A 24,553-nucleotide genomic window follows, 5' to 3' on the forward strand; every position below is an offset into this window, starting at 1 on the left:
TGAGAGCGATCCGCACTTGGCTGAATCAATTGATTTTTAACAAGGGTGCCAAAGGCCACTCCATGGGGGAAACAACAGTCTCTTCAACTAATGGGGCTGTAATTACTGGATAGTCACATGGAAAAGAACAAAGTTGGACCTCAAACTATATACAAAAATTAACTTAAAATAGACTAAAGACCTAAATGTAAGATCTAAACTTATAAAACTCTTTTTTTTTTTTTTGTAGAGACAGAGTCTCACTTTACCGCCTTCAGTAGAGTGCCATGATGTCACAGGACTCACAGCAACCTCTAGCTCTTGGGCTTCAGCAATTCTCCCACCTCAGCCTCCCGAGCAGCTGGGACTACAGGCGCCCGCCACAACGCCCGGCTATTTTTTGGTTGCAGTTCAGCCGGGGCTGGGTTTGAACCCGCCACCCTCGGTATATGGGGCCGGCGCCCCACTCACTGAGCCACAGGCGCCACCCATAAAACTCTTAAAAGGAAAACATAAGTGACAAGTCTTCATGACCTTGGAATAGAAAATGGTTTCTTAGATATTACACCTCAAAACATAAGCAACCAAGGAAAAAAATAGATAAACGGGCTTCATCAAAACTTAAAAACATTCACATGCCAAAAGACACTATCAGGCCAGGGGTGTGGCTCACACCTGTAATCCTAGCACTCTGGGAGGCCAAGGCAAGTAGAGTGCTTGAGCTCAGGAGTTTGAAACCAACCTGAGCAAGAGCAAGACCCCTTTTCTAAAACCAGCCAGGCATTGCAGAAGGCCTGGCTACTCTAGTAGTCGGGAGTAGCTACTCAGGAGGCTGAGGCAAGAGGATCACTTGAGCCCAAAAGTTTGAGGTTGCTGTGAGCTATGATGCCACCACACTCTACTGAGGGCAGCAACAAAGTGAGACTGTCTCAAAAAAAAAAAAAAAAAAAGACACTATCAATAAAGTTAAAAATAACCAACAAAATGGGAGAGAAATATTTACAAACCATATAAACAATAAGGGTCAACGACCCAGAACATGTGAAGAAGCCCTACAACTGAACGATAGATAGATAGATAGATAGATAGATAGATAGATAGATAGATAGATAGATAGATAGATAGATAGATAGATAGATAGATAGATAAACAGACAGACAGACAGACAGACAGACAGACAGAAAGAAACTTGGTCAGGCTCAGTGGCTTATGCTTGTAATCCCAGCACTCTGAGAGGCCAAGGTGAGTGGACTGCTTGAACTCCGGAGTTTGACATCTGCCTGAGCAAGAACAAGACCCTGTCTCTACTAAAAATAGAAGGAAAAAAAAATAAAACTAGCTAGGCTTGGTGGCCCCACCTGTAGTTCAGCTACTGGAAGGCTCAGACAAGAGGATTGCTCAAGCCCAAGAGTTTAAAGTTATTGTGAGATATGAAGCCAAGGCATTCTATCCACATCAACAGAGTAAGACTCTGTCTTGAACATAAATAAATAAAAGAATGAAATGAAAATACAACTAAAAAATTTCAGGCCCAGTCCAGTGGCTCACTCCTGTAATCCCAGCACTCTAGGAGGCTGAAGCAGATGGACAGCTTAAGATCAGGAGTTTGAGACCAGCCTGAGCAAGAGCGAGAGACATCCCGTCTCTACTAAAAATAGAAAAACTAGCCAGGTATGGTGGCTGGCACCTATAGTCCTAACTACTCTGGAGGCTGAGTGACAAGAGGATCTCTTGAGCCCCAAGAGTTTGAGGTTGCTGTGAGCTATGACAACACAGCACTCTACCAAGAGTGACAAAGACTCTGTCTAAAAAAAAAAATTAAAAGTGGGCACAGGATTAGAGTACACATTTCCCCCCAAAAAGACACATAAATAGCCAGAACACACATTAAAAGAGACTCAAAGTCAGTAATTAAGGAAATGCAAACCAAAGTCATAATAAGACAGCCTCACTAGAATGGCTATCATTTTTAAAAAATAAACAAAAAATAACAATAACAAGTATTAGTGAGAATGTAGTGATATTGGAACCCTCAGACATTGCTAGTGGGAAAGGAGACTGGTGCAGTCACTACAAAAAACTCAGTTATATGACCTAGAAATTCTACTCCTACGTATGTACCCAAGAGACATACCTGTATATCCACACAAAAAGCTATACACAAATGTTCGCAGCAGCCATTATAGCCAAAGGCAGAAACAACCCAAATGTCCATAAACAGATGAGTAGATAAAAAAGACGTGGTATACCCATACAATGAAATATCATTCAGTCATAAAAAGGAATAAAGTACTGATATATGACACAACACAGACTAACACTATGTTAAGAGAAGTCAGTCACAAAAGATCACACACTGTTTGATTACATTTATATGAAATATCTAGATAGACAAATCCACAGACACAGAAAGTACATTAGTAGTTGTCAGGGACTAGGAGAAATGAGGAATGTGAAGTTATGGCTTACAGGTACAGGTTTTCTTTGCAGCATAATGAACATATTCCGAAATTAAGTAATGACAACAGTTACGCAGTCTTATGAATACATAAAAAAATCAATGAATTGTATATTCTAAAATAAGAATTATATGGTATGTGGGATATCCAGATCAATATGACAAAACTGTTAATTCAGGAAAAAAATTATAACAGGGAATTAGAATGCAAATAAGAATTTAAGGAAAAAAACCAATGGAAAAATTGTTAAAGGAGACTTTACTCGTGTATTTTCTAAAATGAATGAGAATGATAATCAAGCTGCTATGAAATTTAGATTCCACTCAATATATTTTTTAAAACTAATACTGTATAATGTGTTTTTTTAGTAGATCTACTTATAGTACACCAGAAATTATATCTTTGCAACTATGTAAATCCATTTTTTGAAAAACAATATGTCAACTGCATGTCAACTTAAAAGCAAGAAGGTAAAGAGAATCTAAATTATTTTGGAAGTACTTCACACGTCTGAAGATCCCTACCCTAAAGAAAAATCACACACAGGTACATAAACAGATACGTAAAAAAATGTCAATCGTAGTACTGTTTGTAACAGCAAAAGTTGAAAAATTCCAAATGCCCATCAGCAGGAGACTGAAATCTTTCTGCAATTAATGTAACTATGAATCAACTAAAGCTACATAACATACAACATATATAACATACCAGTTACCTCCATAGAGAGTAAAGTGAACAGGATTATGAAGGGGTAATGTGGGGTAATTTGGTTAGTATCTGTAATATTTTGTTACTTAGAATATTATTTAATTTGAAAGAAATTTATCATAGTAGGTGGTAGGTACCAAGGTGTTCCTTGCATATCCTACACAGGCTTGAAATATTTCATAATAAATAGGAAGTTAATCCAGGGTTTGAACCAACACCAAACACATGATTGCTTTAAAGTAACCAGTTTATGTTTTCTCAGGTTGGTCAGTGTTTCTCAACCAGTGGTCAAGTCTTGTTCTAATTAAAAGACAATAATGGGGCGGCACCTGTGGCTCAGTCAGTAGCGCGCCGGCCTTATACACTGAAGGTAGCAGGTTCAAACTCAGCCCCGGCCAAACTGCAACAACAACAACAAAAACAGCTGGGTGTTGTGGTGGGCAACTGTAATCCCAGCTACTCGGGAGGCTGATGCAAGAGACTCGCCTAAGCCCAAGAGCTGGAGGTTGCTGTGAGCTGTGATGCCACAGCACTCTACCGAAGGCAACAAAGTGAGACTCTGTCTCAAAAAAAAAAGACAATAATGTCCGCTATTAAAAAAGAGAAGCATAAGACACAAAGATATTTATATAGTATCGAAGAATATAAAATAAATCTAATTTTGGAAATCTGCCTCAAGATCACCTTTGCCAAATCTTTTTCTGAATAAAATCCTTGTACATCTTTGTAAGGTATCTCCAGTACTTCAAAAACCAATGTTCAAAAGGGAAAATTAAGTGACAATTATAGCCAGTTTGGCCTTTTCTTTCAACTTAGAAAAAAGCTAGCCACACAGGAAATGTGCTATTTGTAGACAAATGCTTAAAAAATAGCTGAAAACTGCTGTCATTTTATCATTTAGAATCTAAACACAAAAAATATTCTGAAAAATAATTTTTAAAATACGAATGTATGGATACCAAACATTCAGACATGAAAACTGTCTATTTTTAATAACACAAAACAGATTAAATTCAATCTCTATTTTAATATATACTTAATGCCAAATTAAATGGCATTTTTCATTTGTCTATAAATTATGCTTTTCCTCATATAAAGTACATAAAAGTGTACCATAAAATGTACACTATAATATCTATTAATAAATTGCTTTTAGTCTATTTAAAATCATCTTATCAAAAGCAGATACTTTTTTAAAGATTTCTTTTAATTCCTAAGAGAATCCTAATATTATACATTTTTGTGAAAGGATTTGTGAATCAAGAATTTAGATCCAGAGAAGAGATTAAAGATGGCAGCCGAGTAACAGCTTCCCTGCATCTGGGCACCGTGCGTCTGGGGAGATAAGACTCCAGACATCTCTGGCTGGTGGGATCTGCCTATAATCATCCCTTTGAGGATACAAGGAGTCAGCAAGGGACTTCTGGACCCCAAGAAGAGGACAAAAACAGTGGGAAACTGGCAAGTGGTTGCGTGTGTTCAATCAACCTAATCACGCTGGCAACCGTAAGTTCAAGCAGCAGTGAGACTGCAAACCGGAAAGGCCTTACCTGTGAACAGTTTCAGTGTTTTTGGACTTGGCACTCAGTTGAACTGCCTTGGGGAGAGCTTGAGCAGGAGTGCGGAGAACTTTGGGCATTGTCTGGGGCTCCAGACAGAGCCACTGAGCTGGGCTGCAGGGAGCCATTGTGCGAGAGAACTGCCCTGGCAATCTCCACCCTCAGGGTCCCAGAGCAAGGATCGAGCGGGACCTAGTAACCTAGTGACTGCGCAGACTAAAGGCGGGGACAGAGCTGCCTTACAGCCTTAACCCTTAGGGGCAGAGTGAGGCGGTTTGGGCACACCGGAGGCTCAGGCTGTTGCCCTGGGTAGAGTGCCATGGTGTCACAGCTCATGGCAACCTCAAAATACTGGGCTTGGCACTGCCCGGACCTCCATAAGATCTGTGCCGTGACCCCGCACCAAACAGGCCTCCGCATGCCCTGACCAGGAACTGCGGGAGCCTTGCAACCCTGCGTTCACCCTCCTGTGTCCTCCCAGCCTCCACACTGGCCCGCTCGTCTGACCAGGGACACCGGTAGCCGCATGCCCTCTGGAGTCCTCCCTGCGTCTCTGCAGAGCCCTTCCTCTGGCCAGAGACTGCTGGAGCCTTGGGCTCTCTGTGCCAAACTCACTGGGTGCCAGGCACTCCCAGAACCGTGTGCACCACCTCCCGCCCTGTTGCTGGATCCAGGTCTGTCACACGCCAGAGCTGCTTCCACAACCAGAACTCCCTAGCTGGAGCAGCCCCAGAGGAACTACACAGGGTCACTCCCTACAAAGATCAAGTAACAATAGAGTGATCCCGCTGGAGCCTAATCTTGGAGAGACACCTCCCCAACTCTGAGGACGGCCAGAGGCAATGGTGAAAAACAATCATGAGGTGAAATCAACAGAAAAACTCTGGCAATATGAATAATCAGAGTAGATCAACTCCCCCAAGGATCAATGGGGCAGACACAGCACAAGATCTCATGCGCAAACAAATAGCTGAGATGTCAGAAATCAAATTCAGAATCTGGATAGCAAATAAGATTGAATTAGAACTTAATTCAATAAGTTGAATTAAGGACAGTACCCAAAAGATAACTCAGGAATTCAACAAATTCAAAGACCAAATGACCAAAGATTTTGACACATTGCAACAAGAAGTTGCATCCCTCAAAGATCTGAGAAACACAGTAGAATCCCTCAGTAACAGAATGGAGCAAGCAGAAGAAAGGATTTCTGACATTGAAGACAAAGTTTGCCAACGCTCCCAAACTCTCAAAGAGGATGAGAAATGGAGGGCAAAAACAGATCACTCTCTCAAAGAGCTCTGGGATAATTGAAGAAAACCAATATTCGTCTTATAGGGATCCCCGAAAGTGATGAAGTGGCTTCACAAGGCACAGAGTCTCTTCTCTATGAGATTATGAAGGAGAACTTTCCAGACATGCCAAGAGATTCTGAAATTCAGATAGCAGACAGTTTCAGAACTCTAGCACGACTCAACCCTAATAAGACATCCCCCAGACACATCATAATCAATTTCACTAAAGTTAATATGAAGGAGAAAATTCTGAAAGCTGCCAGACAAAAGAAAACCATTACCTACAAGGGGAAGAATATTAGAATAACCGCAGATCTCTCTGCTGAAACCTTTCAAGCTAGAAGAGGATGGTCATCGACTTTTAATCTCCTAAAACAAAATAACTTTCAACCCAGGATCCTATACCCAGCTAAACTGAGTTTCATTTATGACAGAGAAATTAAATACTTCAATGACATTCACATGTTGAAGAAATTTGCCATAACTAAACCAGCTCTACAGGATATTCTCTGACCTATTCTCCATAAAGACCAGCATAATCCTCCACCACAAAAGTAAACTCACTCAGAAAATTTTGATCAAATTCCCACTTCCACAGTTGCAAAAGGATTAAAAATGTCCACTGGACTCTCAAAAGGCTTATCAATATTCTCAATGAATGTGAATGGTTTAAACTGTCCTCTAAAGAGGCACAGGTTGGCTGACTGGATACAGAAACTGGATACAGCCAGATATCTGCTGCATATAAGAATCGCAACTTACATTAAAAGACAAATATAGACTCAAGGTGAAGGGATGGTCATCTATATTCCAGGCAAATGTAAAGCAGAAAAAAGCAGGCGTTGCAATCCTGTTCGCAGATGGAACAGGCTTTAAACCAACCAAAATAATTAAGGATAAGGATGGACACTTCATATTTGTTAAAGGTAATACTCAATATGATGAGATCTCTATTATTAATATTTATGCACCCAACCACAACGCACCTCAATTTATAAGAGAAACTCTTAACAGACATAAGCAACTTGATTTCCTCCACTTCCATAGTAGTTGGAGATTTTAACACCCCTTTAGCAGTGCTGGACAGACCCTCCAAAAAGAAGCTAAGCAAAGAAATTTTAGATTTAAACTCAACCATTCAACATCTGGACTTAACAGACATCTACAGAACATTTCATCCCAACAGAACTAAATACACATTCTTCTCATCAGCCCACGGAACATACTCCAAAATCGACCACATCCTAGGCCACAAATCTAACCTCAGCAAATTTAAAAAAACAGAAATTATTCCTTGCATCTTCTCAGACCATCATGGAATAAAAGTTGAACTAACAACAACAGGAACCTGCATACCCATACAAAAATATGGAAGCTAAACAACCTTATGCTCAAGGATAGATGGGTTATAGATGAGATTAAGAAGGAAATCATCAAATTTTTGGAACAAAACAACAACCAAGACACGAATTACCAGAACCTCTGGGATACTGCAAAGGCAGTCCTAAGAGGGAAATTTATAGCACTGCAAGCCTTCCTCAAGAAAATGGAAAGAGAGGAAGTTAATAACTTAATGGGACATCTCAAGCAACTGGAGAAGGAAGAACACTCCAACCCCAAACCCAGCAGAAGAAAAGAAATAACCAAAATCAGAGCAGAATTAAATGAAAGTGAAAACAAAAGAATTATACAACAGATCAATAAATCCAAAAGTTGGTTTTTTGAAAAGATCAATAAAATAGATAAATCTTTAGCCAACCTAACCAGGAAAAAAAAGAGTAAAATCTCTAATTTCATCAATCAGAAATGGTAAAGATGAAATAACAACAGACCCCCTCAGAAATTCAAAAAATCCTTAACAAATACTACAAGAAACTCTACTCTCAGAAATATGAAAATCTGAAAGAAATCGACCAATACCTGGAAGTACGCCACCTACCAAGACTTAGCCAGAACGAAGTAGAAAAGTTGAACAGGCCTATATCAAGTTCTGAAATAGCATCAATATACAAAATCTCCCTAAAAAGAAAAGCCCAGGACCAGATGGCTTTACATCAGAATTCTACCAAACCTTTAAAGAAGAACTAGTACCTATACTACTAAACCTCTTCCAAAATATAGAAATAGAAGGAATATTACCCAACACATTCTGCGAAGCAAACATCACCTTCATTCCCAACCCAGGGAAAGACCCAACAAGAAAAGAAAACTAAAGACCAATATCACTAATGAATATTGATGCTAAAATACTCAATAAGATCCTAACAAACAGAATCCAACAACACATCAAAAAAATTATACACCATGACCAAGTGGAATTTATCCCAGGGTCTCAAGGCTGGTTCAATATACGTAAATCTGTAAATGTAATTCAACACATAAACAAACTAAAAAATAAGGACCATATGATTCTTTCAATTGATGCAGAAAAAGCTTTTGATAATATCCAGCATCCCTTCATGATCAGAACACTTAAGAAAATTGGTATAGAAGGGACATTTCTTAAACTAATAGAGGCCATCTACAGCAAACCCACAGCCAATATCGTATTGAATGCAGTTAACTTGAAATCATTTCCACTTAGATCAGGAACCAGGCAAGGTTGCCCATTGTCTCCATTGCTCTTTAACATTGTAATGAAAGTTTTAGTCATTGCAATTAGGGAAGAAAAGGTGATCAAGGGTATCCATATAGGGTCAGAAGAAATCAAACTTTCACTCTTCGCAGATGATATGATCGTCTATCTGGAAAACACGAGGGATTCTACTACAAAACTTTTAGAAGTGATCAAGGAATACAGCAATGTCTCAGGCTACAAAATCAACACCCATAAATCTGTAGCCTTTATATACACCCAACAATAACCAAGCTGAAAAAAGTCAAGGACTCTATTCCTTTCACAGTAGTGCCAAAGAAGATGAAATATTTGGGAGTATACCTAACAAAGGATGTGAAAGATCTCTACAAAGAGAACTATGAAACTTTAAGAAAAGAAATAGCTGAAGATATTAACAGATGGAAAAACATACCATGCTCATGGCTGGGAAGAATCAACATTGTTAAAATGTCCATACTACCCAAAGCAACATATAATTTTAATGCAATTCCTATTAAAGCTCCATTGTCATATTATAAAGATCTTGAAAAAATAATACTTCGTTTTATATAGAATCAGAAAAAACCTCGAATAGCCAAAACATTACTCAGCAATAAAAACACAGCAGGAGGAATCACGCTACCAGACCTAAGACTGTACTATAAATCAATAGTGATCAAAACAGCATGGTACTGGCACAAAAGCAGAGAAGTAGATGTCTGGAACAGAATAGAGAACCAAGAGATGAATCCAGCTAATTACCGTTATTTGATCTTTGACAAGCCAATTAAAAACATCCAGTGAGGAAAAGATTCCCTATTTAACAAATGGTGCTAGGTAAACTGGCTGGCAACCTGTAGAAGATTGAAACTGGACCCACACCTTTCACCATTAACTAAGATAGACTCTCACTGGATAAAAGATTTAAACTTAAGACATGAAACTAAAAATACTTGAAGAAAGTGCAGGGAAAACTCTTGAAGGAATCGGCCTGGGTGAATATTTTATGAGGAGGACTCCCCAGGCAATTGAAGCAGTATCAAAAATAACACTACTGGGACCTGATCAAACTAAAAAGCTTCTGAACAGCCAAGAATATAGTAAGTAAAGCAAGTAGACAGCCCTCAGAATGGGAGAAAATATTTGCAGGTTATACCTCCAATAAAGGTCTAATAACCAGAATCCACAGAGAACTCAAACGTATTAGCAAGAAAAGAACATGTGACCCCATCTCAGGGTGGGCAAGGGACATGAAGAGAAACTTCTCTAAAGAAGACAGACACACAATCTATAAACACATGAAAAAAAGCTCATCATCCTTAATCATCAGAGAAATGCAAATCAAAACTACTTTGAGATATCACCTAACCCCAGTAAGAGTAGCCCACATAACAAAATCCCAAAACCAGAGATGTTCGCGTGGATGTGGAGAAAAGGGCACACTTCTACACTGCTGGTGGGAATGCACACTAATACGTTTCTTCTGGAAGGATGTCTGGAGAATACTTAGAGACCTAAAAATAGACCTGCCATTCGAGCCTATAATTCCTTTACTAGGTTTATACCCAGAAGACCAAAAGTCACAATATAACAAAGATATTTGTACCAGAATGTTTATTGCAGCCCAATTCATAATTGCTAAGTCATGGAAGAAGCCCAAGTGTCCATCGATCCACGAATGGACTAGCAAATTGTGGTACATGTATACCATGGAATATTATGCAGCCTTAAAGAAAGATGGAGACTTTACCTCTTTCATGTTTACATGGATGGAGCTGGAACATATTCTTCTTAGCAAAGTATCTCAGGAATGGAAGAAAAAGTATCCAATGTACTCAGCTCTACTATGAAGCTAAATTATAGCTTTCACATGAAGGGTATAACCCGACTATAGCACAAGACTATGGGAAAGGGCAAGGAAGGGGAAGGGAGGGGGGAGGTATTGGTGGAGGGAGGGTAATAGGTGGGGCCTCATCTACGGTGCATCTTAGAATGGGTACAGGTGAAACTTAACTAAATGCAGAATACAAATGCCTACATACAGTAACTAAGAAAATGCCATGAAGGCTACATTGAACAGTTTGATGAGAATATTTCAGATTGTATATGAAACCCACACATTGTACCCCTTGATTGCACTAATGTACACAGCTATGATTTAACAATAAAAATAAATAAATTAAGAAAAAAAAGAATTTAGATAACACAGGTCAAAGGAAGTTACTTTTGTAACAGCACCCAACATAATTCCAACCCCTAATGTTTACTGGCTTATTAATAAACAAATTAGAAAATTCTTAACCAAAAGGACCAAGAGAAATAAATTGGAAAATTCATTCATTTAATACCTGTACACTACTAATGTCAAATTCTTTAAAGAAAAAGAGGGCAATTCAAATTTAAATTAACTTCTATAAATGAAAAATAGAAAATTCAAAATAGATAAACATGTAAATAAATAACTAGAGTGTAAGTTCATCCAAAATGTAATCCAAAAAAGCAGAAAACTTAAAGGATTTCAAATTGAAAGGATGGGCTCGGTGCCCATAGCTCAGTGAGCAGAGCACCAGCCATATACACAGAGGCTGGCAGGTTCAAGTGGGCCTGGGTCTGCTAAACAATGAAACTGCCAACAACAACAAAAAAAAAAATTTTAAAAATAGCTGGGCATTATGGCGGGTGCCGGTAGTCCCAGCTACTTGGGAGGCTGAAGCAAGATAATCACTTAAGCCCAAGAGTTTGAGGTTGCTGTGAGCTGTGATACAATAGCACTCTACTGAGGGCGACATAGTGAGACTTCGTCTCCAAAAAAAAAAAAAAAAAGAAGGGCAGTGCCTGTAGCTCAAAAGAGTAGGGTGCTGGCCCCATATACCAGAGGTGGCGGGTTCAAACCCAGCCCCGGCCAAAAAAACTGCAAAACAAAATTGAAAGGATGAAATCACCACAGTCTTATGTGATAAAAGAAAATCAGTTAGGCCAGGTGCGGTGGCTCATGCCTGTAATCCTATCACTCTGAGAGGCTGAGACGGGTAGATTTCCTAAGCTCAGAAGGTCGAGACCAGCTTGAGCTAGAGCGAGATCTCATCTCTAAAAATAGCCGGCCTTCTGGTGGGCACCTAGAGTCCCAGCCACGTGGGAAGCTGAGGCAAAAGAATAGCTAAAGCCTAAGAGTTTGAGGTTGCTGTGAGCAGTGATGCCATAGCACACTACCAAGGGTAACAAAGTGTGACTCTGTCTCAAAAAAAAAAAAAAAAAAAGAAGGAAAGACAGAAAGCAAGAAAATCAGTTAAAGAGATATGTATGACATAAAGAAAACAAGAAGAAGAAAAATGCAAGACAAATATGTGTAAGAAAGCAATACTAGGAAGCAAAAACTATTAAAAGTCAAGTTAATAAAGGTCTAGTTTATAATTATAAGTAAAGGGAGAAAAAAGGAAAACTGATGGAACAAAGTAACAAAATAAAGGATTAGAATAATAGATAATATAAAGATGGGAGCCATTTTCCCCCAAAATATATTTGAGAAGTCACAGACAATGGTAGAGTATTATTTAAATGAGAAACAAGTTTCAAGCTATTTCAAAAAGTACAGTTACCTTTCAGTTTTGGAAACAAGATTGTGTTAAAAAGAAAAACTCATGTAAGATTTCTCTTCATTGGCTTGGTGCCTATGGCTCAAGCGGCTAAGACGCCAGCCACATACACCTGAGCTTGCAGGTTCAAATTCAGCCCAGGCCCGCCAAACAATAGTGACAGCTGCAACGAAAAAAAAAATAGCCGGGCGTTGTGGCGAGCACCTGTAGTCCCAGCTACTTGGGAGGCGGAGACAGGAGAATCGCTTGAGCCCAGGAGTTGGAGGTTGCTGTGAGCTGTGATGTCACAGCACTCTACCCAGGGTGACAGCCTGAGGCTCTATCTCAAAAAAAAAAAAAAAAAAAGATTTCCCTTCAATCTCAGTAGCAAGTACACACTTCTATGTTTCATTCTCAAGATAAAGATACCCTACAAATGTATTAAAATCAGTTAATTATAGTTAGTAAAAACTGTTTTGATCATAAAGATGCTCTGCTTCTCTCCTATATATTTATCTGTCCTCTAAATAAAAAGAATTTGCCTGGCTCGGTGCCAGTAGCACAGTGGTTAGTTACAGCGCCAGCCACATACACCAAGGTTGCAGGTTCGAACCCAGCCAGGGCCAGCTAAACAACAATAAAAACAACTGCAATAAAAAATAAATAAATAACTGGGGCTCGGCACTGTAGCACAGTGGTTATGGCACCAGCCACATACACTGTTTAGCTGGCCCAGATCAGCTAAACAACTGCAACAACAAAAAAATAGCCAAGCATTGTGGCAGGCGCCTATAGTCCCAGATACTTGGGAAGCTGAAGCAAGAGAATCACTTAAGCCCAAGAGTTTGAGGTTTCTGTGAGCTGTGACACCACAGCACTCTACCAAGGGCGACACAGTGAGACTCCATCTCAAAAAAAAGAAATAGCCAGGCATTGTGGTGGGCGCCTGTAGTCCCAGCTACTTTGAAGGCTGAGGCAAGAGAATCATTTAAGCCCAAGAGTTTGAGGTTGCTGTGAGCTATGACACCATGGCACTCTACCAAGGGCAACATAATGAGAATCTGTCTCAAAAAAAAAAAAAAAAAAAAGCATTTGCCCACCTTAAGAACTTTTCATAGAAGTAAGGGCTACGGTAATTTGTTATAGCTGCCCAAGCTGACTAACCCTAGTCAGCTAACCCTACTATGTTATGTTATGATTTATTCTACTACAAGTTGACAGGAAATCCAATTCTAATTGGCTTCAGAAAAATATGGACTGTAATACCTCAAAGACCCAAAAAGTACAGCTTCAGGCAGGGCCTGACCCACAGATTTAGAAAGTCATCAAGTCTCCAGCTCCATTTCTCTGCCATCCTCCCTCTTCTGGGAGTTGCTATGACCTCAAGTGGACTCCTATCACAACAGCATGCTAGTTTTAACAGTTCTTCACCACATAGAACAGAAGGCAAAGCATCTTCTTCATAAATGCCCACAGAGGCGAGAGGTCTCTAGCAAAACTCCTGAGATTCACTCTGAAGCAGTTTAGGTCACACGCCTATTTCAAAACAATCAGAAATGTGAATGCCCTAATGGCTATCCTACATCAAGGACACACCTTGAAGATGAAAAGTGTTAGGAAGGGAAGCAAGAAGGCCACTGTCACCTTCAAGTCTCACCCCCTTCCACTGTAACCCTCACAAGTTAGGCTCCAATATCAGTTCTCTATGTGTTATAGGTTGAATTGCGTCCTCCCAAAAAATATGTTGAAGTCCTAACCCTGGTACCTGTGAATGTAACCTTATTTGGAGACAGGGCCTTTGCAGATGCAATCAAGTTAGGATGAGGTTATACTCATACATCCAATATGACTGGTGTCCTTAAGAGAAAAGACACGGAGAGAGAGAAGCACAAAAAGATGGAGGCAGACTAAAGTGGTCTACAAGTAAACAAATGCCAAGGACCGCTGTTCACTCCAGAAACTAAGAGAACACCATAGAACAGATATTCTCCTAGTCTCCAAGAGAAATCATGGGCCTGCCAATACCTTCAATACCTTGATTTCAGAATTCTAGTCTCCATATTATGAGAGAATAAATTTCTGTTATCTTAAGCCATAAATTTGTGGTACTTTGTTATAACAGCCCTAGGAAACTAGTACGCTAAGTATGATAATTGATGATTCTTTGCCTTGCACAAACTCTTCATTCTTTCTGGAATATCTTCCCCACCCCCCCGCACTGAACTTTCAAGACGTGCGAAAATGTGATGCTTTCTACCATGCCCACAAAGAGAATTAATCTATTACATACTAGTCCAGCACCATATATTATCTGTTTTTTTGTTTGTTTGTTTGGAGACTGAGTCCACTTTGTCGCCCTGGTAGAGTGCCATGGCGTCACAGCTCACAGTAACCTCAAACTCAAAACTCTTGCGCTTAAGTGATTCTCTTGCCTCAGCATCCTGAGTAGCTGGTACTACAACAACGGGCTATTTTTAGAGACGAGGTCAGGCTCTGGCTCAGGCTAGTCTCAAACTCATGAGCTCAGGCAATCCACCCGCCTCAGCCTCCTAGAGTGCTAAGACTACAGGTGTGAGTCACCAACCCAGCCAACTGTCTGTATTTTTTAGACAGCTATGTACACCAATTCTAATTGCTCTGTACATAGCTGTCTTCCCTTCATAATTACAAGCTCTCTGAGGGAAAAGCAAGGTTTGATTCTTATCTACCTTCATATCCTCAACGCAAGAGCACAGTATCTAAGACATAAAAATCACTAAGAAGATATCATGAATTGAACAAGTTGATGAGTCATCTCAAAAGATAATGGGTATGATTTGGAAGAACCGGCAATTATAGATTATATAGAACTGAAAATGAGCCTTAGAAGGTAGAACCTAGGTAAACAGAGAAGAAAAGAAAGAATGTGAGAGTGGTAAGGAAATTAAGGGTACTAAATTTAGCAAAGATAAAGTACAAAGTAGAAAGACTTTGGTTAGGAAAGAAGGGATGTGTGGAAGAAAGTGGGAGCCTTCTGCTAAGGGTAATTAGTAAAAACAAGAAAAAAGGTTTCTGAGCAAAACGGTCAGTCATACATGTTTTTAGGAAACTGATACTACGAAGTTTGCAATGGACTCTGCAGATGCCACAGACCAACTAAACTCCAACAGAAGATCATCAATGAAGTGAAGGGCCAAGTACACTAGGAATGACAGCAGGAGGAATGGAAAGAAACAAATTTAAAAACACTATAGAGAAGAGAGAATAAATAGGTAGAAAGAGCCGGGGATTACCTCTAAATTTGAGGCTTTGGTTAGCTAAATTTGGATTTAGCTTCCTAACTGAAATTAGGAAGGAAAAGACTATTGTTTTCAACTAGCACAAGAATTTGGTGTTATACAGCGTGTGGTGGCTCATATCTATAATCCTACCACTCTGGGAGGCTGAGATGGGAGGATCCCTCGAGCTCAGGAGTTCCAGACCAACCCTAGCAAGAGCAAGACCCTGTTACTACCAAAAATAGAAAAAAATTAGCCAGGATGGAGTCATGTGTCTATACTTCCATCTACTCAGGAGGCTGCGGCAGAGGAATCACCTAAGCCCTGAAGTGTGAGGTTACAGTGAGCTATTATGATGCCACTGCATTCCACAGGGAGACCCTATCTCAAAAAAAAAAAAAAGCAGAAGTTTGGTGTTAGATCTGGCTCAATATGAGGTGACAATAAAACATCCCAGTAAAGATGCCTAGCCAACAGAAGACAAAGTTCAGGAGTGACAGAACAAAAGACATGTATGGCAATTGTATGTGTAAAGATGACTTTTTTAAAAGTCCTAAAAAGTATACTGCAGAATGTCTTTCCTTCATTCCACAAATATTTACCAAGCACTATGTCCCAGGCACTATTCTGGGCTCTAGGACTGTAACGGTGAACAAAACAGATAAAAACTCCTGCCCTCATGAATTTACATTCTACTGAAGAAAACAAACTGGATTCAAGAACATAAATGTGGGGCTGAAGGTTAATACCATTTAGTAATTGCTATGAGAAAAAAATATTTTTACCTCTTCTTTCTTCAAATTTTATTTTTCAGAAATTTTGTTTCAGTAATTGCAAAGGTATTGACCAGGCATGGTGGCTCACACCTATAATCCTAGCATTCTGGGAGGCCAAGCAGTACAAGAGGATGACTTGAACTCAGGAGTTCAATACCAGCCTGAGCAATAGCAAGACCCCACTTCCACTAAAAATAGAAAAATTCACTGGGTGTTGTGGTGGGCGCCTGTAGTCCCAGCCACTGGGAAAGCTGAGGCAAGAGGATTGCTTGAACCCAGAAGTTTGAAATTCCTGTCAGCTAAGCTGATGTTACAGCACTCTAGCCTGGCAACAAAGTGAGACTGACTCAAAAAACCAAAAACATTAAAAAAAAATCCAACAAAGGTATTAAATGGCCAGCAGACAGATTTAAGCAAATTTATGATTTTTTTTTTTGTGTGTGCAGTTTTTGGCCAGGGCTGGGTTTGAACCCACCACCTCCAGCGTATGGGGCTGGCATCCTACCCCTTTGAGCCACAGGCACTGCCCAAAATTTATGATTTTTTTTTTTTTTTTGTAGAGACAGAGTCTCACTGTACCGCCCTCGGTAGAGTGCCATGGCGTCACACGGCTCACAGCGACCTCCAACTCCTGGGCTTACGCGATTCTCTTGCCTCAGCCTCCTGAGTAGCTGGGACTACAGGCGCCTGCCACAACGCCCGGCTATTTTTTTGTTGCAGTTTGGCCGGGGCCGGGTTTGAACCCGCCACCCTCGGCATATGGGGCTGGCGCCCTACTCACTGAGCCATAGGCGCCGCCCAATTTATGATTTTTTTAATGCTAGCTTTCCTATTATAAAACTCTATTTTCCCTCCTTTGTTTCTCAAAGTCTTTGTTAGACTTAACTCATCCCTTCCAAAGAATGTTCACAAAGGGTGACTGGACTCAGAAAAAATGAGAGCCCAAATGGCACAACAAAGAAAATACAGGTGTGAGAATAAGACAAGACCTGAGTTAAAATCCCAAATTTGCATAATTTGTGATCTTGGGCAAATTATTCAGTATCTCCAAGCTTCAGTTTACCTATCTATAATATGGGAATGACTCTAAGATTAAAAGGAGAATATGGCTCGGGCCCCATAGCTCAGTGATTAAGGCACCAGCCACATACACCGGGGCTGGTGGGTTTGAACCCAGCCCGGGCCTGCTGAACAACAATGACAACTACAACAACAACGACAAAACAAAACAAAACAAAAAAATAGCCAGGCGTTGTGGCAGGCACCTGTAGTCTCAGCTATTTGGGAGGCTGAGGCAAGAGAATAGCTTAAAGTCTAAGAGTTTGAGGTTGCTGTGAGCTGTGACATTACAGCACTCTACCATGGGCGAGAGAAAGAGACTGTCTCAAAAAAATTAGAAAAAATTAAATAAAAATAAAAAGATGGGGCGGTGCCTGTGGCTCAGTGAGTAGGGCACCAGACCCATATACCAAGGGTGGTGGGTTCAAACCCGGCTCTGGCCAAACTGCAACAAAGAATAGCCGGGAATTGTGGCGGCGTCTGTTGTCCCAGCTACTCGGGAGGCTGAGGCAAGAGAATCGCCTAAGCCCAAGAACTGGAGGTTGCTGTGAGCTGTGACGCCACAGTACTCTACCGAGGGCAACAAAGTGAGACTCTGTCTCTAAAAAAAATAAAAAATTAATTAATTAAATGTAATTTAATTAAAAGAGAAATATATATATATATTTTTTTTTTTTTTTTTTTTTGCAGTTTTTTTGCAGTTTTTTTGGCCAGGACCAGGTTTGAACCCACCACCTCCAACATATGGGGCCAGTGCCCTACTCCTTTGAGCCACAGGCGCCGCCCCAAAAGAGAATATTTCTTTTTTTTTTTTTTTTGTAGAGACGGAGTCTCACTTTATGGCCCTCGGTAGAGTGCCATGGCATCTCACAGCTCACAGCAACCTCCAACTCCTGGGCTTAAGTGATTCTCTTGCCTCAGCCTCCCAAGTAGCTGGGACTACAGGCGCCCGCCACAATGCCCAGCTATTTTTTGGTTGCAGTTCAGCCGGGGCCGGGTTTGAACCCGCCACCCTCGGTATATGGGGCCGGCGCCTTACCGACTGAGCCACAGGCGCCGCCCAAAAGAGAGAGAATATTTCTAAAAGGCATTTGGCACAATGCCTGTGGAAAAAGGGATAAATACTAGAAAAATGGTGGCAAATACTGCTGTGACCACTACTAGTACTGTTACTATGTTCTAGGCAGAAAATAGATGCTCAGTACATCTTAACACTATGTGCAGCTATAAGGCTCCAATTCACTAGATTATTCTATTCTATCTCTTAAAAGTTTTATCTAGCAGGAACTTAACAAAACTGAATGCATATTAATTTCATAATTGGGCTTAATATTTTTAATCCCTAATTTGATGGAGCCTATTTATTATCAAAAAAAAAAATTGATGGTGAAGTCAGAAGGAGAAAAAGAGTCACTGAATTGTGAAAATTCACATAAAAATGAATGAAAGTGGCATTGCCTTAGAAATGTACACCAAAGATTCTACAATTATGGGCAGCGCCTGTGGCTCAGTCAGTAAGGTGCCGGCCCCATATGCCAAGGGTGGCGGGTTCAAACCCGGCCCCGGCCAAACTGGAACCAAAAAAATAGCCGGGCGTTGTGGCAGGCGCCTGTAGTCCCAGCTACTCGGGAGGCTGAGGCAAGAGAATCGCTTAAGCCCAAGAGTTGGAGGTTGCTGTGAGCTGTGTGAGGCCACGGCACTCTACCGAGGGCCATAAAGTGAGACTCTGTTTCTACAAAAAAAAAAAAAAGATTCTACAATTATTATTTTCATTAAACTGATGCCATTAACTGTATTCTCTGTAATTGATTATTTCTGTAGCATCTTTCATTTGGGAAAAATAATTTACTAACTACCACCATACAATAATCCAAATTTTATCTTCACAGTTGTCCTGAGGATTAAACAGTATAATGTATATGAAAATGCTTGGCTGAATCCCTGGCATACAATATGCACTCAGTAATAACTTTAGTAAAATCTAATCCTCCTTTTATCTTACGTTCCTTTCAATTAATGAAAGGTCAGGCACAGTGGTTCAAGCCTATAATTCAAGCACTCTGGCAGGCCAAGGCAGGTGATCATCTGAGGCCAAAAGTTCAAGACCAGGCTTGACAACATAGCCAAGCCTCATCTCCATAAAAAAGAAAAAGTAGCTGGACGAGGTGGCTCTTGCCTCTAGTCCTAGCTTCTTGGAAGGGTGAGTAGAGAAGACTGCTTGAAACCAGGAGTTTGAGGCTACAGTGAGCTATGATCACACCATAGCACTTCAGCCTCGGTGACAGAGCAAGACCCTTTCTCTAAAAAGAAAACAAACTTCAGGTCAGGCACGGTGGCTCGTGGCTCACGTCTGTAATCCTAGCACTCTGGGAGGCAAGGCAGGTGGATTACATGAGCTCAGGAGTTCGAAACAGCCTGAGCAAAAGTGAGATCCCATCTCTACTAAAAATAGAAAAACTGAGGCAAGAGGATTGCTTGAGCCCAAGGTTGCTTGGGTGGCACCGGTAGTTCAGTGAGTAGTGTGCCGGCCATATACACCAAGGCTGGCGGGTTCAAGCCCAGCCCAGGCTCGAACAATGGCAAGTGCAACCAAAAAAAAATAGCCGGGCATTGTGGCTTGCGCCTGTAGTCCTAGCTACTCAGGAGGCTGAGGGAAGAGAATTGCTTAAGCCCAAGAGTTTGAGCTTGCTGTGAGCTATGACACCAAGACACTCTACCAAAGGCAACAAAGTGAGACTCTGTCTCAAACAAAACAAAACCAAAAAAATTACAAAAACGAAGCAATGAAAAAGACCTGTCACAGCAACTGCAACACAGAATTTACAGAACTAAAAATGCTTAAAAGGGTGGCGCCTGTGGCTCAGTCGGTAGGGTGCCGGCCCCACATACCGAGGGTGGTGGGTTCAAAACCCAGCCCCCGCTGAACTGCAAACCAAAAAATAGCTGGGCTTTGTGGCAGGCACCTGTAGTCCCAGCTACTCGGGAGGCTGAGGCAAGAGAATCGCTTCAGCCCAGGAGTTGGAGGTTGCTGTGAGCTGTGTGATGCCATGGCACTCTACCGAGGGCGATAAAGTAAGACTCTGTCTCTACAAAAAAAAAAAATGCTTAAAAAAACACTCTGACTCAATGCCATTCTAAACCAGAAAAGTATTTGCTTAATGTCTTTTAGTTTAGTAATACAAAGATGTATAAGTTAACTCAAGATACATATTGGCTGGCAAGATGGCTTGTGCCCATAATCCTAGTACTCCAGGAGACTGAGGTCAGAGAATCCCTTGAGCTCAGGAGCTTAGGACCACCCTGAGCAAGACTGAGACCCCATCTCTACTAAGAATAGACAAATTAGCTGGGTCAGTGTGGCAGGCATCTGTAGTCCCAGCTACATGGGAGGCTGACGTAGAAGGACAGCTTAAACCCAGGAGTTTGAGGTTGCTGTAAATTAAGATGAAGCTACTGCACTCTAGCCTGAGGCAACAGATACAGGCTCTGTCTAAAAAAATAAAATAGATACTTAACACTGCAATCAAAACCAACATTAAAAGCCCAGAGACATAAGTTCCTCCTACTTTTATTTTCTAAAATGCAAAATAGCCGGGCGTTGTGGCGCGCGCCTGTAGTCCCAGCTGCTCAGGAGGCTGAGGCAAGAGAATCGCGTAAGCCCAAGAGTTAAAGGTTGCTGTGAGTCGTGTGACGCCACGGCATTCTACCCGAAGGCGGTACAGTGAGACTGTGTCTCTACAAAAAATAAAAATAAATAAATAAATAAATAAAAATAAAATGCAAATTCCAGAATCCACAAAATCATAACTGTTTACCCACAAAAAAAGCAGTGACATCACCTAGAACCAGATCAAAGGGAGTGTCCACAATAACAAGGGGAGTCCCTTCATTTACACATGACACCATTTGAGACAACCAGTGTCAGGGCTGCCTATTCCCCATAACCAGTAGCTCTTCTCCAGTCCTCTGGACTGTTCATATGGACACTCAGACCTGTCTTCCTGATAATCTCCCTCATCAGGTGCATACCCTGAGAACACCCCAAACTCAGTGTGTGCAAAATTAAACTTGTCTCAGACCTGTTCCTCCTGTGTCCCTGTGTCTATTAATGCTATCGCTACCCTCTCAATTGCCCAAGATAGGATCTAGTTTTCCTTCTTTCACCATCCCCCTTTCTCTTCCCAAGAGCAAACCAGTTTCAAAGAAAGACTTGTCCATTTTTTCTCTACAACCCAATGCAGCATCTATGCCTGCCTCCATTCCCACTGCCTGTCTCAAGCACATTACCACTGCCCTGAACCATGCCAACAGATCCCGTTAAGCTGCCCACCATCTCTCATGCCCCAAAATGAATCTACCTACTCTATGCATCCCAGTGAGTTTGATCCAAGAATGTTCCTTCCCACCCTGTGGGTCCCCAGTGCCTATCATAATGTTCCAGATTTTCAGAACTTGAAGGACCTTACTTTGACCCAGCCATCCATTCACCTGATTTGGATGCTCCTCAAATTCAAAATTCTCTTGCCTCATCTTCAAGGCCATTCCTACTCTGGCTCCAATCTAAAAGCCTAAAATGTCATGAAAACAAAAGTGAACTATGCCATTCCACTGCTTAGACTAAAGGTCAAAATTCTCAGTCCAACCCATAGATCTCCACTTGACCTGGCCCCTACCTCTCTAGTCTAGGGAACATGAAGAACACTGAACAAAGCTCCTCTTTTCTCTCTCTGCTCCCCACTTGGCCATCCACCCACATTACCAAGATCATGCTTATCCCAATCCTCTGTACGTGCTGGCCCCTCAGCAACCCATCCTTTTCATAGGTTGGACCATCTCAACCCTCAGATTTCAACTCAAAAGTCACTTACTCAGTGACCAATCTTACCCTCATTTCAAACTAAATCCTCTGTTCCCTGCTCTTCACCTCTACAGCCTTAAACAAAATTATAATAAACTGATTATTGGATTTTTTATTACCAATCTAGAACATAAGCTCAATAACAACCTAAGACAGAGAGGCCCTCAACAAATACACAGAGGTTAACATAATTCATAAATCAAAACACCCTAAGAAAGTTACAAGACCAGCTCCACTACATACTACTTCTAAAGTCAGTGTTTTCCATCCATGAGCCCACCTGCTCAATGTTCTTAGAGATCACTAGATGATCTGACGTTACCTGAGCCTACAATTATATAATTTAAACTTCTCTCTCATAACTATCTCCTACATAGGCACCAGCAAAACTTTACTTTCTAGTCCTCACAACTTTGTTTGCATCCTTCTTTGCAATTTGGAATTTTTCTCCTAGCTCCTCATTTCCAAATCCTACTTAGCCTCAAATGTTCAAATCCAGTGTTACCTCCTCTTCAAAGTCTTCCTTGCATCGCCTGAGCTAGTCAAAACTTCACCATCCCTCAATTCTCACAGGTTCTCCAGTGCCTCATTCAGGTCTCAGATCAAATGTCACCTCAAATGAGAGATTTCTCCTGAAGTCATCACTGGTTATAGTATCTTATTTTCTTGATTAGCATTATCTGAAATTATATTGTTCATTTCTTTTACTTATTTATTTAAGTGCCTGTTGCCCCCTCTAGAAAGTCCATGAGAGCAGGAACATCTGTCTTGTTCACATTTCCCCACTCCCCCACATCAGACATGGGAGGTGTTCAGTAAAGATCTGCCAAAGGCCTGAGTGACTCTGTATCCCGCGTGACTAGGATTATGCGTGTACATTTCTTTCTCTTGCCATATTCCAAAATCCTTGAGGACCAGGCCAAAGTCTGGCTAATCTATTTATTTATGAGTACTATCTGGAAATCCTTGCACAACTAAAGCAAATAATAGATAACTGAGAATTAAGTAATTAATGAGTGATCTCTCCAAAAGGTACTGCCCTGAACCAGGACAACTCAGAACTCCATATTGTCTAGACACAGGGGCTAACAGTAATCTCCTTCCATCCCCTCTCTACCACATACCCTGTCCCAATTTGCTACCTCCAGCGAGCTTCAAAAGACTAGTTTCCTCACTTCTCTTTAGCCAACAACCACTGGTTCTTCTATCTCTTTTATCTTTAGACAACCAATCAACTTCCAGGGCCCCATTTCTTCAGAGTACCCCACATATCCAATCAGTCAGGGAACTCAACAGGCCACAGCGTACAAATGGATATTAAAGGAAGTGTTTCAGTAAGACTGGCTCACTCACCTTTCCTTTGATATCTCTTTTATGCGAAATAGGCCCAGTTTCAAAGACTGCCTTTGATACTCTTTAGGACCTTCAGCTTTCTTCCAGTCTAGCCCGCAGCACCTAAATACCTTCAGTATCCCCACACCCTTGCCTTGCACCTTTTCACCTTCCACCAGAAAAAGACCCCTGGCCAGAGACAACCATCTTCCCCGAAGCAAATGGCACTAGAACACCGTGGGGCGGCCCTACATTTCCCACTTTCTGTCTGAAATCCGCCTCTGGCCTAAAACCGCCTCGAGCGTAGCCCCAGCCTCCCGCTGGGCCCGACCCTCCAGCACCACCCCCCACTCACCTGAAGCGGCCCCCACAGTGCTGGCATTGCTCGCCCACCCAGCCGGCAGGGCAGACGCACTGGCCGGTGCCAGGGTTGCAGCGGCCGCCGTTGACACAGGGCCGGTCACATTCTTTGGCCTCGGCTGCGGCTGAGCCCGACACTACAGCTGCCGCCGCCGCGGCCTCGGCCTCCCAGGGCAGCAGCAGTAGCAGCGGCGGGAGCAGCAGCAGCCACTGCCGGAGCGGCGGCGACAGCAGCAGCGGGAGGCGCAGCCTGGCCTCCAGTCCCGACCTCCCAGCCCCGGTCACGTCCCCGTCCCGGCGCGGCCCGCCGTTCCTGCCCGCGGGTGCTGCCGCCGCCGCCGTCCTTCTCTTCAGCCTTGCCTCAGTCGCCGCCACAGGCGCCACCATCTTCCCGGGGCTGAGACGGCGCCCCGCGAACACATACACACACACCGCACGGCCGGCTCTGCTTCGCCTGGCCGTGCGGGGCGGGGCTGTGCAGACGGTGGCTCGCTTGGTCAATCTGGGGGCGGGACCAGAACTGTGCGGTGGGCTGGGTTTGGGGCGCGCGTGCGTGCGTGTGTGCGCGGGGCGGGCCGGGGGCGCGCAGGACTAGCTGAGATTTAGATTTGGCTTTGCTACCGAGACTACCCTGAACTCCACTTGTCGCCCTTCCCAGAGGACAGCGGCTACAGGTTAGCAGCCCCATTGGCTGCCTGGGGGCCGACCGCTAGGCCAGCCAAGCTGGCTGCCTTGAGTGTTGCCCT

At 42.0% G+C, this 24,553-nt stretch overlaps 1 protein-coding gene across 3 annotated transcripts in view; it reads right to left on the reverse strand.

Annotated features, from left to right (window-relative positions):
* The window catches only part of ATRN (attractin), a 184,325-nt gene extending 160,041 nt beyond the window's left edge, over positions 1-24,284 (reverse strand). For 2 of the 3 annotated variants that reach the window (XM_053573894.1, XM_053573895.1), the window contains exon 1: positions 23,803-24,278. In XM_053573894.1, coding sequence (XP_053429869.1) covers positions 23,803-24,194 — 392 coding nt within the window. In that variant the 5' untranslated portion in view covers positions 24,195-24,278. Of the gene's footprint in view, positions 1-23,802 lie in introns of all 3 variants that reach the window. The other variant, XM_053573893.1, reaches the window with a different exon arrangement.
* Between the last annotated feature and the right edge of the window lie 269 nt (positions 24,285-24,553).

The sequence above is a fragment of the Nycticebus coucang genome, chromosome 21, assembly GCF_027406575.1.
Source record: "Nycticebus coucang isolate mNycCou1 chromosome 21, mNycCou1.pri, whole genome shotgun sequence".
Taxonomy (NCBI): Eukaryota; Metazoa; Chordata; class Mammalia; order Primates; family Lorisidae; genus Nycticebus; species Nycticebus coucang.